At 54.6% G+C, this 13,234-nt stretch overlaps 1 protein-coding gene across 1 annotated transcript; it reads left to right on the top strand.

Annotated features, from left to right (window-relative positions):
• The first annotated feature begins 1,274 nt into the window (after positions 1-1,274).
• Positions 1,275-12,110, top strand: ATP1B4 (ATPase Na+/K+ transporting family member beta 4). The gene is made up of 8 exons (XM_059824581.1): positions 1,275-1,337; positions 4,054-4,216; positions 6,884-7,012; positions 7,866-7,970; positions 8,255-8,451; positions 9,074-9,130; positions 9,870-9,965; positions 10,911-12,110. The coding sequence occupies exons 1-8, from the start codon at positions 1,275-1,277 to the stop codon at positions 11,070-11,072; spliced, it is 972 nt and encodes a 323-aa protein (XP_059680564.1). The 3' UTR covers positions 11,073-12,110.
• Positions 12,111-13,234: the final 1,124 nt, after the last annotated feature.

Genomic DNA, 13,234 nt, shown 5'->3' on the forward strand with positions numbered 1-13,234 from the left:
CGCCCATTTATTAGCACAGGCGGTGAGTGGCTTTCAGCCATGCTCCGGAGAGGAAAGGGAGAAATGGTGCTTTGCCTGCTTGCACGGCGCAGTGCAGCCCTGTGGGACCCCAGGATGGATGTCCCCGTGCCCCAAGGCAAAGCCCCAGCCTGGGCCAAGGCAGCCTTTCCCCACTGTTGAACGAGGCCTGGCTCTCCCGCGACGGGAAGGGTCACTGACTCCATTGGAAACACACTGAGGGAATGAGCTGGTGAACGGTGCCGAGCTCTTGCTGGGACAGACAGTGTAAAACAAGTCCCACTGCTCCTTGGAAGCTGCATGGGGCACAGCCAGGGACCGACAGCCCTCGCATGCTGCCATCACACCGCTGGAGCAGTTCCAGGCACTGCTCACATGCAGCAGGCAGGATTTTGGCGAGGCCGGCCCGACACCACTGCCCTCTCCCCCCACTGCCCCCAGCACTCCCACCACGCCGGCCCCTTTCAGCAGCACGCACCCCCCGTGCCCCTAATGCACCATCTTGTGCCTGTAATGCACTGACAGGGGAAAATCTGATACTCCCCGGACCTGGTCTGCAGGGTGTCACAGCAAGGTGTCCCTCTGGATTTTGTCTCGGTGGCTGTGGCGGGCTCTTACAGCTGGGTCGGGGAAGCCGACGTTGCACACCCCTAGCTGCTGTCTCAATTTGAAGGGATAAATATAGACCTGCACCTCGCACTACCCCTTCACTGCAAAAGAGATTTTGCAAGCATCAACCGTGGCCCTGCTGTGACTGACAAGCACATATTGATGGACACATGTGGCCACCGAAAGCCCTAGCGATTTGCTAATGTTTATTAACAGCTACACGGTCTCCCTGGGGCGGAGAGCCCGGCTTCCCCATGTAGGGCGCTGGCTGGCATCGATGGGGACGCGGGTGCAGGGCAGGATGCTGCGAGGGTGCTGCAAAGGGCACCAGATGCCAGGGGGCTCGGGACAGGATCCTGTTGCGTTGAGCTCACCCCTCTTAGGAAAGCAAGTTATTTTTTGATCCACTCCCAAACGCTGGAGTCCTGCGGGGTAGGGAGGGAAAGCAGCGTGGTTCCCCGCAGACCAGCAAAGGTCTTGGCGCAGCCGTGCTCACTCAGCCTTTTTGGGGGGTGCCGCGGGGCTGGGGAGCTGTGCTGGGGAGGGGGCTGTGCCTGCCGGTCCCTGAGAGCTGGGTCAACGTGCCAGTGCTGCTGGGCTCAGTCCCGGGCTCCTGCGGTGCTAACGCTCACGTTTCCCACCCAGGGATGGACGGGAACGCCAGTGCCGGGGGCACGGAGGGCCAGCACAGGAGCCCCCACCGGAAGGCGGTGAGTCTTTTGGGGGCTGCTGGCCACCCCCTGAGAGGAGAGGTGGGGGTTGCTGCCACGGACCTGCTTCGTGGCTGATAAATATAGCTACTTTTCTTTAGGAAATGCTGCTTCGTCCCTTAGGAGAAGCATAAGCACTTTGTGCTGAGAGGGGAAGGGAGAGCAGGGGGTCTGGCTGGTGGTCCTGGGAAGTGAGGGGGGGGACCTGGGCATGGGGCACCCTCTGCACACCTGGCCTTCAGCAGGAGGAACCTGCCGTTGAGAGCTGCCCTGCTCTGGGGTGAGGATGGGAGAAAGCCCCCGGCCTCCCCCAGGACACCCACAACCGTCAGCACAGCGTGATCCTGGCAGGGATGAACCCCAGCTTTGCTTCGCTGCCAGGAGTCACCCCAGCTGCCACGGCAGGCAGCAGCCTGGGGCTGTCCAGTGTCCCGACAGGTTCTGCCATGGCTGTGTCCCCTCCCTGCCCCAGCACGCTCCTACCCTGGCTCCTGCTCCTCCTCCTGCCCCTTGTCCAGGTGCAAGGGACTGCTCTGAGACCCTCTCTGGTCCTGGGCTGCAAAGATAAAACACGTGGGAGGTGTTGCAATCCAGACCTAACCGAGCTGCCTAGCACAGGAACCTCCACCAGGGACCTGGCAGTGGGGTCATGGCATCCTGTCTGTCTGTCCCACACAGACCTCCCTGCCCGTGAGGAGAGCTCGGGGCATCCTCCGAATTCCTGCGCTGCCATGGATCCCCCATGGACTCTCCCAGCTGGCAAGGTGGGACCCTTCCCCAAGTGCTGGATAGGCAGCAGGGAGCCAGGAGAGCCAGAAGCTTTTTCCTCCTTGCAAAAGCCTTCTGCAGGGCAGAGGCCTGGGGTTCCCCAGGTGAGAGCCCATGGGGGGGCCGTCCCCATGTCCCCCGACAGCTCTAAGCATCACTAGCAGCTCCTGGGCAAGGGCTCCACACACAGCCCATGCGCTGCCCTCACTGCCTCCAAGCTGCAGCTGGTGTGAAATCCAAAGGGCTTTTCCCAAAGCAGCACTAAGCATTGGTATAGAGCTCTTCCAAGCCGTCCCCACTACTCTGAGAAAGTGTTTCCAGAACAGCTGCCAGTAGCTCTTTTATTTAATGGGGAGGAGAGCGGGAGGAAGGAGAACTCCTCCTCCTCTTCTTCCATCACTTGCTCCTCCGCAGGTGCCCTGGCAGCCGGCAGCCCCTGCACCTCTCCTATGTCCCTGCTGGCGACTCGTGCTGGGGCTGCTGCTTCCCCGCTCCAAAATCCTCTGATTTCATCAGCTGTGCGCAGTACAGGGCTGTGGCCATGCAGGAGCTGGCTTAGGAAGGGCTCCAGCCTGGGGTGCGGGACCTGGGCCAAGCATTGCCTTCGCTGTACGGGCGGCCGCGGGCGTTTTGCCAGCAGCAGCACTCTGACACAGGCATGCTCCCAGAAGAGCCCCACCAGGGCTTTAACTGGGTCCGACTGGGGCAATCAGTGGGATGGTGATGGTTTACAGTCCCCCCTGGGTGTGACCCTGGCTCTTCCAGGCACGAATTCGGGCTTTGGAGTTGGTACTCTCCCCCCATTCTCACTGTTTTGCAGTATTTGTGTGTCTGAGCAGAGTTTAATCCCCCCCTGATTCAAAGGTGTTTCCAAGCCAGACTTTCTGCCAAGCTGCCGGCCGCTTCCCGGCTCCCCCAGCGTGACCCACGGGGTGTAAATGTCTCATTTGTTGGCCCTGGCTCCTACAGGTGCCTGTGGCCGGCGGGTTTCCGTGGCCCTCAGCGCAGACACGGGGTGATCATGCCGGTGTGGCTACTGGGGAGCCATGCTCACAGTGGGCATAGTGGCCTCGGGGAGATGTGGCTGGGGTGGGCGATTGTGGCCCTGACCCAGCCGGGAGCAGCTGAGCCCTGCAGCACCGTTTGCATTAAATCACGGGGAGGCGATGAACCCATCCAGATTTCAGCATCACCCCTTCTCCCCGGCGGTACCTGGCCCAGCCCTGCCCCGAGCTCAAAGCGACGTCTGCACCCTCTCCCACCTCGCTGCATGCTTTTTGGAGATGTAGAGCCTGCCCAGGTTCAAGGAAGGTTAGGGACAGCTGCCGTGTCTCATCTCAAGCAACTCTTGGTCAGGCGCAGGTACAGAGAGATTTGTGTTCTCGAGCTCCAGACAAAGGAGTTTTCACCACCGAGGCAAAAAGCAAACTCTCGCCGCCTGGGGAGATGCTTTTCCCTGGAACTTAGTGTAATTAAAAAATAACAACACAGGGATTTCTCCAAAGACTAAACACTCGCTCACACGCCAAGAAAAACAAACTGGATGACCTCTTAAATAATGCCGCCTGCTGTCATCTGTGGTAGCACAGAAAATGTGCACTTGAGCTCAGAGACGTTGCAGAAGCGTGGGAACAACGCTGGCCCTCCCAGATCACAGGTTTTCTTTGGTCATATTCACGCAGGTGGAAAAAGATGAGTTTCTGTAAATGACAGGACAAGGAGGCAGTACCCGGCATGATGGCAATGACGTACGTGTCATGGAAAAATGGATGCTGGGATCTAAGCAATCTTAAGTCAGAACAGCCAAAACTGACTCTCTTTAACTCAAGAGTGATGATGGGAAAATGGAAATTTGAAACATTTCCAGCTATTAAGTGCTTTTGCATTTATTTTTGGCCAATGAGATGTTCAGCTTGTGTGTGGGGGTTGTGTCCTGTAACTCTTCCAGGAAAATAAGCATGAGGAGAAGGTCCAGGATCCTGACAGAGGGGAGGACGAGACGAAGGCAGAGATGGGGAGCAAAACCTGGGCAGACCTGGCTGGGGAGATGAAGATGTTCCTGTGGAACCCAGAGGAGAGAACGTGCCTGGGGAGAACAGCCAAGAGCTGGGGTAGGTCCTTGCTCAAGCCCCGTTTTTGGGGATCGTTGCTTTTTCTGCTTCACGACGAATGCACTTGCCTGTGAATGTCCTTGATAGCTTGGACCGACCAGCCCCGTCCCACATTTTCAGGGTAGATATTTCTAACCGGTGCAATAAAGAGCTAGTGAGGAGGACAAGCAGAAAACCTTGGGAAAGTTACCCTTGGTCTGGATGTTAATGTTTCCTGAGAATGTTAAAGCAAAGATTTCGGGCTGCACTGACGGTGTACTGGGAAGAAATTAAGAGCCCAAGCAAGCGCAGGGGCTGCAGGTCTGTCTGCTGCAGCCACATACCCCTGCTGCCGCCAACGACCCAGCTCCTGCCTGTGTAAGTCAGGAGCCCATGGGGAGGTGGCTTTGGGGTCATCGGAGTTGGTGGGGGAAGAGCGCCCGAGTCGCGGGACAGGCATTTCGATGAGGGTGCACACCACGGGGCCGAGCAGTCCTCCTTGCCTGTGTGCGCCCTGTCTCTGGGGCAAGAAGGGCTGGTCATCGCCGTCACCCCGCAGCTTCTTGGGGCGTGACATGGTGCCCACAGCAGAGCCCGCATGTGCTATCGGGGCTGGTGGGCTGGGATGTGCCAGTGAGGGTTTTGAGTGCCTTATTTTATCCGTATCCATGTGGCCTTCAAAAATTATCGCTGAGCCTGGAGGTGCCCCGGATGGTTAAGAGGAGCCCACGGCTGCGGGGCGAGCACTGCTGCAGGCTCAGTCTGAGACCAAGGTGCCACAGCACACGCGATGCCGTCCACCTTTGCAGCTCTGTCCTCCTGAGAGCGCACAGCCCCCGCAGCGGCGTGAAAATCCCCAACCTTAGCCCAGCGTCACGTGCACATCCGCGCTGGCGTAAGGCTGCGAATTACTGGGGGCTGCTGCTCAGCGTTTGCAGCCCTCGGCAGCTGGCACTGGCAACGTGCTGGCAAGCCCCGCAGCCTGCCTGTGCCCCTGCCACACGCTCTGGGTCTCCTGCAAAGCCTGTGGGGACAGTCAGGAGAAATAAAGGAAACCGCCTACGAGCACTGGAGGAGTCTGAAAACGTGCAAGCATGAGTCTGGGGCAGGCCTTGAAACCCACGTTTGCTCCTTCGTGCCCTTTGCTGGCCACAGAGGTTTTGCTGCTCCTTTGCTGGATGGGAAGGTGCAGACTGGAGTGTGGGAGCAGTACAGGGGTGACGGTCCTTAGGGATGTGGGTTTGGGTTTCTGGAGGCTCTGCCAGGTGCTGAGAAAAGCCCCGTGAGAGGGCTTGCTAAGGCTGGGGTGCACGTGGCCCTGGCTGGCTGCTGCTGGAAGTTACTTATTGACAGCCTTGGGGAGGGTGCAGTGTGCTCTGGTGCCCTGGGAGCATCACGGTGTGCTATATAACCCTGCTACCCTATGGACATACATACCCCTGGCTGCACATGCGTGTGTGCTCACATGCCTGTACAGGACAGCAGGAGAGAGGCATTGAAGCTACTGTGAAAATCAAGTTTTCTTTTAAAATGAGAGCGTTTGGAGGTGAATGGAGCTGAGCTTTCCCGCTCTCATCTCATAGGTGAGAAGGAAGGAGTTTGCCCAGCCTGGGACTGCTCCACCGCGCTGGCCCTGAAGGCGTTCCCCAGGGACAGGGGACTCAGGGGACTTGTGCTGCCAAAATGCAGGGAGCCGGCTGGCCGCAGGGTCAGCACTGGAGGCCCCATCCCCTGGGAAAGGCTGTACCCCCTGTAAGCATCGGGTCGGCATCCCAGTGGCAGCTCCAGCCCCGCCAGGCTGGTGCGGAGGCACCATCCCAGCATCATTGTGGCAGGGCTGGACATTGTCCCTGCTGAGCCACTGGCAGCGGGGATGGTTCCATCTGCCCCGGCTCAGCCCGAGCAGGACACAGCCCCGCAGCGGTTCCCAGCACCTCGGCCCCTGCAGAAGCACGTCAGGAGCACACATCTGTGTTCCCAGGACTCCCTCCGAGCTGCCGGCACGTTTCTCCTGGGAAATGTTTGGGTTAGTGCTTCACTTTGCTTTCTGAGCCGCTGGGTTTTATTCATAGGCCATGGCCTCTTGAGACATCCTCAGCCATCAGCCTGGTTCAGAGGAAAAACAAACCCATTCCCTGGACGTCAGGGCTATGAAACAGCCAGCGGTGCCGCAGCCCCTGAGCGATGCCGCTCACTTCAGTCCCAGCGCTGGGGTCCCTGCCGCACAGGTGACAACAGTCAGGGCAGAAGCATCGCCCCGCAGCCCCCATCAGGAATTTGGACATGCTGAAGCCACTGGGTACCCTCGTGTATTACCATGCCATGGGAATGGGGTGGGAAGAGCAAGAGCCAAGGTCGGGTCCGTCTGTCGGAGAGAGCTGAGGCAGGTGAACACACACAGACTTGGTCCTGACCAGCTCTGGGAAGGGCCATGCAGCAAAAGGGGTACAGAGCCAAATGGCAGCTGGCCTAGCCCCAGGGCTGGGCAGGGAGCGTGCCTGGATGAGAGTCCTGCACCCAAAAACTCCAGGGTCTGTGTGCAGAGGGGGGCTGCGCGCTCCCACCTCCACAATGGACTCAGAACTGCGGAGGATGCCGTGCTGAGCACGGCTGTACATCCCTGCGGGACACAGCCCATGGGATGTGCTCTGGTTGCATTAACGGCAACATGCCCTCTCTCTTTTGCAGGCTTGATCTTACTGTTTTACTTCATTTTCTACACATGCCTGGCGGGAATGTTTGCTTTTTGCATGTACGTGATGCTGCTCACGCTGAGCCCCTACACACCCACGTACCGGGACCGCGTGTCTCCGCCAGGTAGGTACCCCAGGCAGCCCGGCTTCGGGCACCTCTGCTGGCACTCACCCAGCAAAGTGCTCCCAAAACGGAGCGGCAGGGACCTTGGGTAAAAGCCTGCTGGAGCTCTACACGCCTACAGTCAACCAGCCCTCCGCACCATGGGTGTTACCACTTACCTTGGGGCACTGACAGTGCTGCAGGTTCTTTGCAGAGGATCAGGTGTCTTAAATAGCCCCATGTGAAGCATTCATTCTAATTATACTAATTGTTATTCTAATTATGTTAATTATTAGGCTAATTATTCTCAAGTGAGCAAGTTTAGGCATTTCATAGGTGTTCCCCATTCATTTCAGTTGCTGCCCCTTTATATCTCATATCTTCAAAATAAAATGCAAATCAAGACTAGCTTTTATGCGTTATTATCTGGGGGAGCCCTGGCAAGATAATGTTCAAAAACTCCTTTCCCTATGACAGAAGCAGCATTTTCCCCATGTTTTCGTGTTGGTGGGGAACACAAGGCCCCCTCGCCCTGCTCCCTGCCTGGAGCTGGCTGTGCCTCTGGGAGCATGGGGGACCCCTCAGGCTCCATGTGCAGCCCCAAGCAATCTCTTCCCTGCAGCGCTGCTGAGATCCTCCAGGTCTCCCATGTTTCCTGGGATATTTTGATATGCGTGGTGTTCTCTGGGTGTGAAATGGAGGTGATGGATCAGCAGGTTGAGAAGAGAGTTTATTTGTGAGCTGGTGCTGCCGCTCTTGCGCCTGTGCCCAGCCCCAAGCCCAGATGCAGTGCAACCAGCCCCTGCAACACGTGCCCCAAGCCTGTGGCCAGTCTACCCGTGTCTACTCTAACAGGGTCTGTTTCCTTCTCCAGGCGTAATGATCAGACCGTACTTGAATGGGTTCACCATTGCCTTCAACATCTCTCAGCCCAGCACGTGGCAACCCTACGTGGACAGCATGCACCACTTCCTAGCAGGTAAGCTCTTGGGCACCCCAGGAGTCATGCCGGCAAGTTGTTTGCATCCATGCACACAGGCGCACAGTGCAGGGGTCTCCTCCTGAGGTGCAGATCAGCACTCAGCATCTCACAACCCCCACCTAGAAAGGGAGGCTCATAAAGTAGTCCCGGGAGCTTCTGTGGGAGGGAGCCTTGCCTTTCCAGGTGGGACTTTCTAACGCCCTCGACACGCAGATGTACTCTGAGAGCGTGGGTCTGTGCAGGTCTCGAGAAAGATTAACAAGTCTCTTGGTCTCCACCAGCTTATGATGACAAAGTTCAAGAGGAGAAGAATATCGAGTGTGTCTCAGGACAGTACTTCATCCAAGGGGGCAATGAAAGCGAGGAGAAGAAGGCCTGCCAGTTCAAGCGCTCACTGCTGCAGAACTGCTCTGGCATCGAGGACCCAACGTTTGGCTACTCTAAAGGCCAGCCCTGCATCCTGCTGAAGATGAACCGGGTACAGAGAAAGCCGGCTGTCTCAATTTCTTCCTTCAGTGCATTCCGGTGTGATAAAGACCATGCAGGGACTGAAACTCCTCCACTCCTCAGGCCCAGGGAAAAAGGGAACTAGAATCCCCAAACCTGCTGGCTCATACCTGCTAGAAAACATAAAAAAGAAACACTACACAACTTGCTCAATTTGATTTGCTGAGGCCCGAGTGCTTGGAGTGTCTTGTGCCAGGCTCCTTTGTGGGAGGAACTGAGCTTTAGGGCTACACCTGAGACCCCAGTCTCTTTGTACTGGGAATTTTCACAGAATCGAGTTTATTTGAAATCTTCTAATAGCATGGTGGCACAGTGCACGCTGCTGGGAAAATAAATGTGGGAGGTGTGTGAGCTGTGTGGGGAAGTGGCTGTATTGCTCCAGGGAGTCTGGGCTCTCCGGATGCTCTGCTCTGCCTCTGCTCTCAGGCACGGACAAGCTGCACTGCACGGGGTGGCAGACCCTGCTTCTGGGGCCACGTAACTCCTGTCCTGAGCAATGCGACTGGCACGTAGAAGAGCTTAAGCCCTGGAGAAGGGAGGCAGCACGCCCTTGGCACTGCATTTCATACAAGCATGCATGTTTGTTTTTGCAGATCATAGGCTACCGCCCTGGTGCTGGGGTCCCCGTGAGCGTGGACTGCAAAGTGCAGGTACTGCTTTCATTCGTGCTCGGCAGCATGGTGCATAGAAGGCCAAATGTCTCCCACTGATAGACCCCACCAATATCTGTCCTCGTTTTAGCCCCAAACACTCACAGGACCCAGCGCTGCCGATGCCTCTGGGCGTGAGCGGGGGCCAATCTGCTGAGAATGACAGAGGCCACCAGTCTCCTGCTTCCCACCCTGACCCTCGCCCTCCGAGCACTGCTGGCTCCTGCCAGCCTCACTGGCAGCGCTCTGCTCAGCCCCTGAGGGCAGGCCTGCAGGGCTGGGTGCTGGGGTGCCAGCTAGAGCCTGGAGCTGGGGTGGGGGGGAAGAGGCAGAAGCTACTCGCATCCATCCCCACCTGCGCCGCAGGACCCTCTGTCCTAGGGAGCACCCTGCAAGCCAACAGCAATAAGGAGAAGGAAGGGCTCCCGCTGCCCGGGCAGCAGCTGGATCATACGCTTAGAGAGCAATAAAGCAGTAGGCAAGCACAGGGAGGGACAGGCAGGCAGCAAATTCTGTAACCCTCGCCTGTGCCTTCGTCGCACCGTTACGCTCTGGCTCGCTGCAGCAGCAGCCGGCTCTCACAGCAAACACGCTGCGTGCAGGCAGGCAGGCGCAGCTGGGCCCTGATGTGGGTTTGCAAGAGATGTCTGCATTAAAGCTCCCTCACCTTACTCTGAAGAGAGCTGTATATTGTGTCCCACAGGCTAGGTGTGTACCTTCATTTTTTTCCCAATCACAGAAAGGCAATGACAGCGATCTCAGATCAGTGGACTTCTACCCTGGAAACGGGACGTTTGATCTCATGTATTACCCCTACTACGGCAAGATCACTCACGTAAGTAAGGGCTCCGGCATCTTTGTTATGCCTCCTTGGGAAGGAGAGGGCAGGAGCTGCTGCACGGAGTACAGATGTGCTTTCTGGCTATTTTGGGCAGATGCAGGCAGGAGGGAGGCCACGGGCACTGCGATTACAGCGCTCTATTTCTGTCTCTGACAAACTGCAGGAAATCCTTGGGGACTCCGGTTCCCCCTTGCCAGCAAAGGGAATGATTACATTTATCATCTGGAGACTAAGACGGGCTTTGCTAACTCCCAGAGAAGGTCTCAACAGCAGCATTTTCCCAGGGTGTTAGGGAAGTCAGGGGTTAGGTGACACAAGAGAAAAAGGATGGGGCTTCTGTCAAAGCTATGACAAAACCCCTTCAGTCTGGGTGGCTCAAAACCGAGCAGTCCATTTCTGAATTTCAGTCTATTTCTGAACATGCTGGCCAGCACTGCTTTGTTCTGCGCTGGGCTGTACAGCGTCAGCAGGTAACACACCTTCACAACAAAAGCCGAAATGGAAGATGAGGCGAGCACTAGACTCCTATTGTCATACTGCTGCTGGCTGAGGATGAGCAGCAGCCCCAGACACCAGGTCTGCATGTCCTCTGAGCACACAGATCCGAGAAACGCTACGGATATCTTATTACAAGCCATAGGTCGGTTTTTAGAACAGCAGAAAGTATTTGGGAGTCCCATTATCCTGTGTTACTTGTCCTGGCTAATCAACCCAAGAGGCACGGTGCAGTACAAAACTCTGACGTGATCCCGTCCCTCTGAGGCACAGGCACAGAAAGGCTCAGCTTCAGCATCCCGAGGGACCATAATGGACATCAGGCAAACGCACTCAGATGCCTGGGAACTGTGAACCAATTACTAATGATTTTTACTGAACATGAAAGCACTGCCTGCTTTTCTGCTCCCACAAAAATTACACTTAAATCTCCCTTCTTTTCAGGTCAATTATACCTCCCCACTGGTGGCTATGCACTTTACAGATGTGAAGAAGAATTATTTGGTCCCCATTCAGTGCAGTCTGAATGGGAAAGGTATTATCAATGACGTTAACAGCGACCGCTTCCTCGGCCGAATCATCTTCACACTCAGCATTGGAAAGTAGCCACCGCAAACACTGGGCACTTAGGTTAAGTCAATCAGAGGCTTTTTCCTTTTTAAAGCGTAAAGCCAGCATTTTTTCTGCTAGAAAAAACAGGCACATGGAGATTTTTGTTAATTTATTTTTCTTCATAGTTAGGAAGCAAATGAGATGCAACGGAGTGTGGAACCACGTTTTTCATCCTCTGATGAAAATCATTATTAGTAAAAATTAAAAGTTATCTCCTGGGCAGGGAACCTGCAAAAACATTTCAATTTTGATCAAAAAACCTCTGGTATCTGAACACTATTTTCATAAGGTCTTTTATGAGTGACCCCTGTGGAATGCATTTTTCCTGGCTTTAAATTTTAATCTTTACCATAGTTTTACGTGCATTTCTCATGCAAAAGCTAACAAGAGGGTAGTTTATTAGCACTACTCTTGTTAAAATAATGAACAGCAAAAATTCTGGATTATGCCTGCAATGACACAGTTAAAAAGTGAAAATGGCAGATCTCAAAATGCCTCCCAGGATCTTCAGCACCAGGAGCATCTTGACCACAGCATTTTACACAGCTTCTTCAGCACACCCAAGGTGTCGGAGCAAAGGCCATGTAGAAAATCATCTGCCCTTGAATGTTTCCAACTGTTCCTTTCTGATGAGAGAGGATTAATGCATTTCTCCCTCTTCTTCCTCACTCCAGCACTCCTCCCTGCCCCGGGAATCCTCATCAAGTCTATTAGGCAGGGACGAGTGAAAGGAGCTCTGTCACGGTTCGCAGGTTAGCGAAACCTCCTTCCCCTGCTCAGGCCCAGAAGTACCAGGGAAACACGTCAGACCCCCCCAAATATTTCAGCCCTCTTCTTTCCTGTTCCAGAGAGGTCGCAGCTACAACACTGCAGAAAACCACAGGGAAACGCTTAGTCATTTCATCATTACAGGGTCAATGCTGGTATTAGTGAAGTCATCAATTTATCACCCTCGAAGATGTATGAAGCACGCTCGCCCTTCTCGGAGCAGAGTGCTGCTGAGCAACCCCTGCAGCGCAGGCAGCCCGGCCGTCCCAGGGCCATCAGCACATAGCCTTCGTGTTGTCAGAGCTCAGCTACGCTCTGCACGTTGCGAGCTATGAGAACGCAGCAGGACAGGACACCTTAGGGTAATGTACTAGTTGGAAAGCACACTTACTAAAATTACTGACTGAACAAGAGCATTATGGTATGTTTGTCCTACATCCTAGTCCAGGTACTTAATCTGCCGTCATTTCCTGATCTATCTCAGTCTCTAAGAAGGCATTTTTTGGTATAAAAATAAAGCGACTACAGTAAAATTAACTCTATGGTACCATTCTTAAGACGCTGGCACAAGAGATGCGGTTAGTGACTTCAGCTCCCTGCGCTGGCCAGTTAGGGACTGAATTTCAAAGCAGCGTGCAATGTGATCCTTGGAGTTTGAGCACTTGATTAACCTTCCAGGGCCAGAGAGTTCAGAAGCCCAGTACAGTAAGACTCACTATATGCTAAGTATCACAACCAACGATCAGGCAAAAGCTATTTATTAAGGACTGCTAAAAACTTGAACCAGAGGTAGTTCAGGAACTAATTTTGCTCAGATGTGGTTATTCACATGACATTGGTAGAGCTCAGGCAACACAATCATTCTGCCTGCACAACTCCTCTAAAAGGGCATGTTCTGATCAACAGAAAGCGGCTTCTGCCAAGGAAGGTGCTGCCACTGTAGCAGCTATTCCTTTGGCATCAGAAATAAGTTAAACCCACAAACGTTTCCCCACCTGCCAATCGCTTTAGCTTAAAAACATTTGTATTTCTGGGGGATCCTGAAAGGAAACCAAATCCTTCATGCTTCAGGTCATGAAATTAACAGCTCTCCAGCTAGCAACAGGACAAAACTTCATTTATATCTATTCCCTACCTGCCTATTGGAAGGATTCATGAAGCAGGTGGTCTTTTAGCAGACGCTGGACCCGTGCTTTGATCCAACCAACAAAGAAAGCTCAACTAATTGGGATGTAAATGCACGAACAGCTTAGAAGCAAAAGCTTCTGTTTCCCCGTCAGCATCCAGATCCAGGCACGTTGACAATCCCGTTGGAAAAGCTCTCAGAAATTGCACGTGTCTACTTATGCTAAAACAAAGCATTATAAACACCGTAGTTAACTTTATTT

The sequence above is a fragment of the Gavia stellata genome, chromosome 14, assembly GCF_030936135.1.
Source record: "Gavia stellata isolate bGavSte3 chromosome 14, bGavSte3.hap2, whole genome shotgun sequence".
Classification (NCBI taxonomy): domain Eukaryota; kingdom Metazoa; phylum Chordata; class Aves; order Gaviiformes; family Gaviidae; genus Gavia; species Gavia stellata.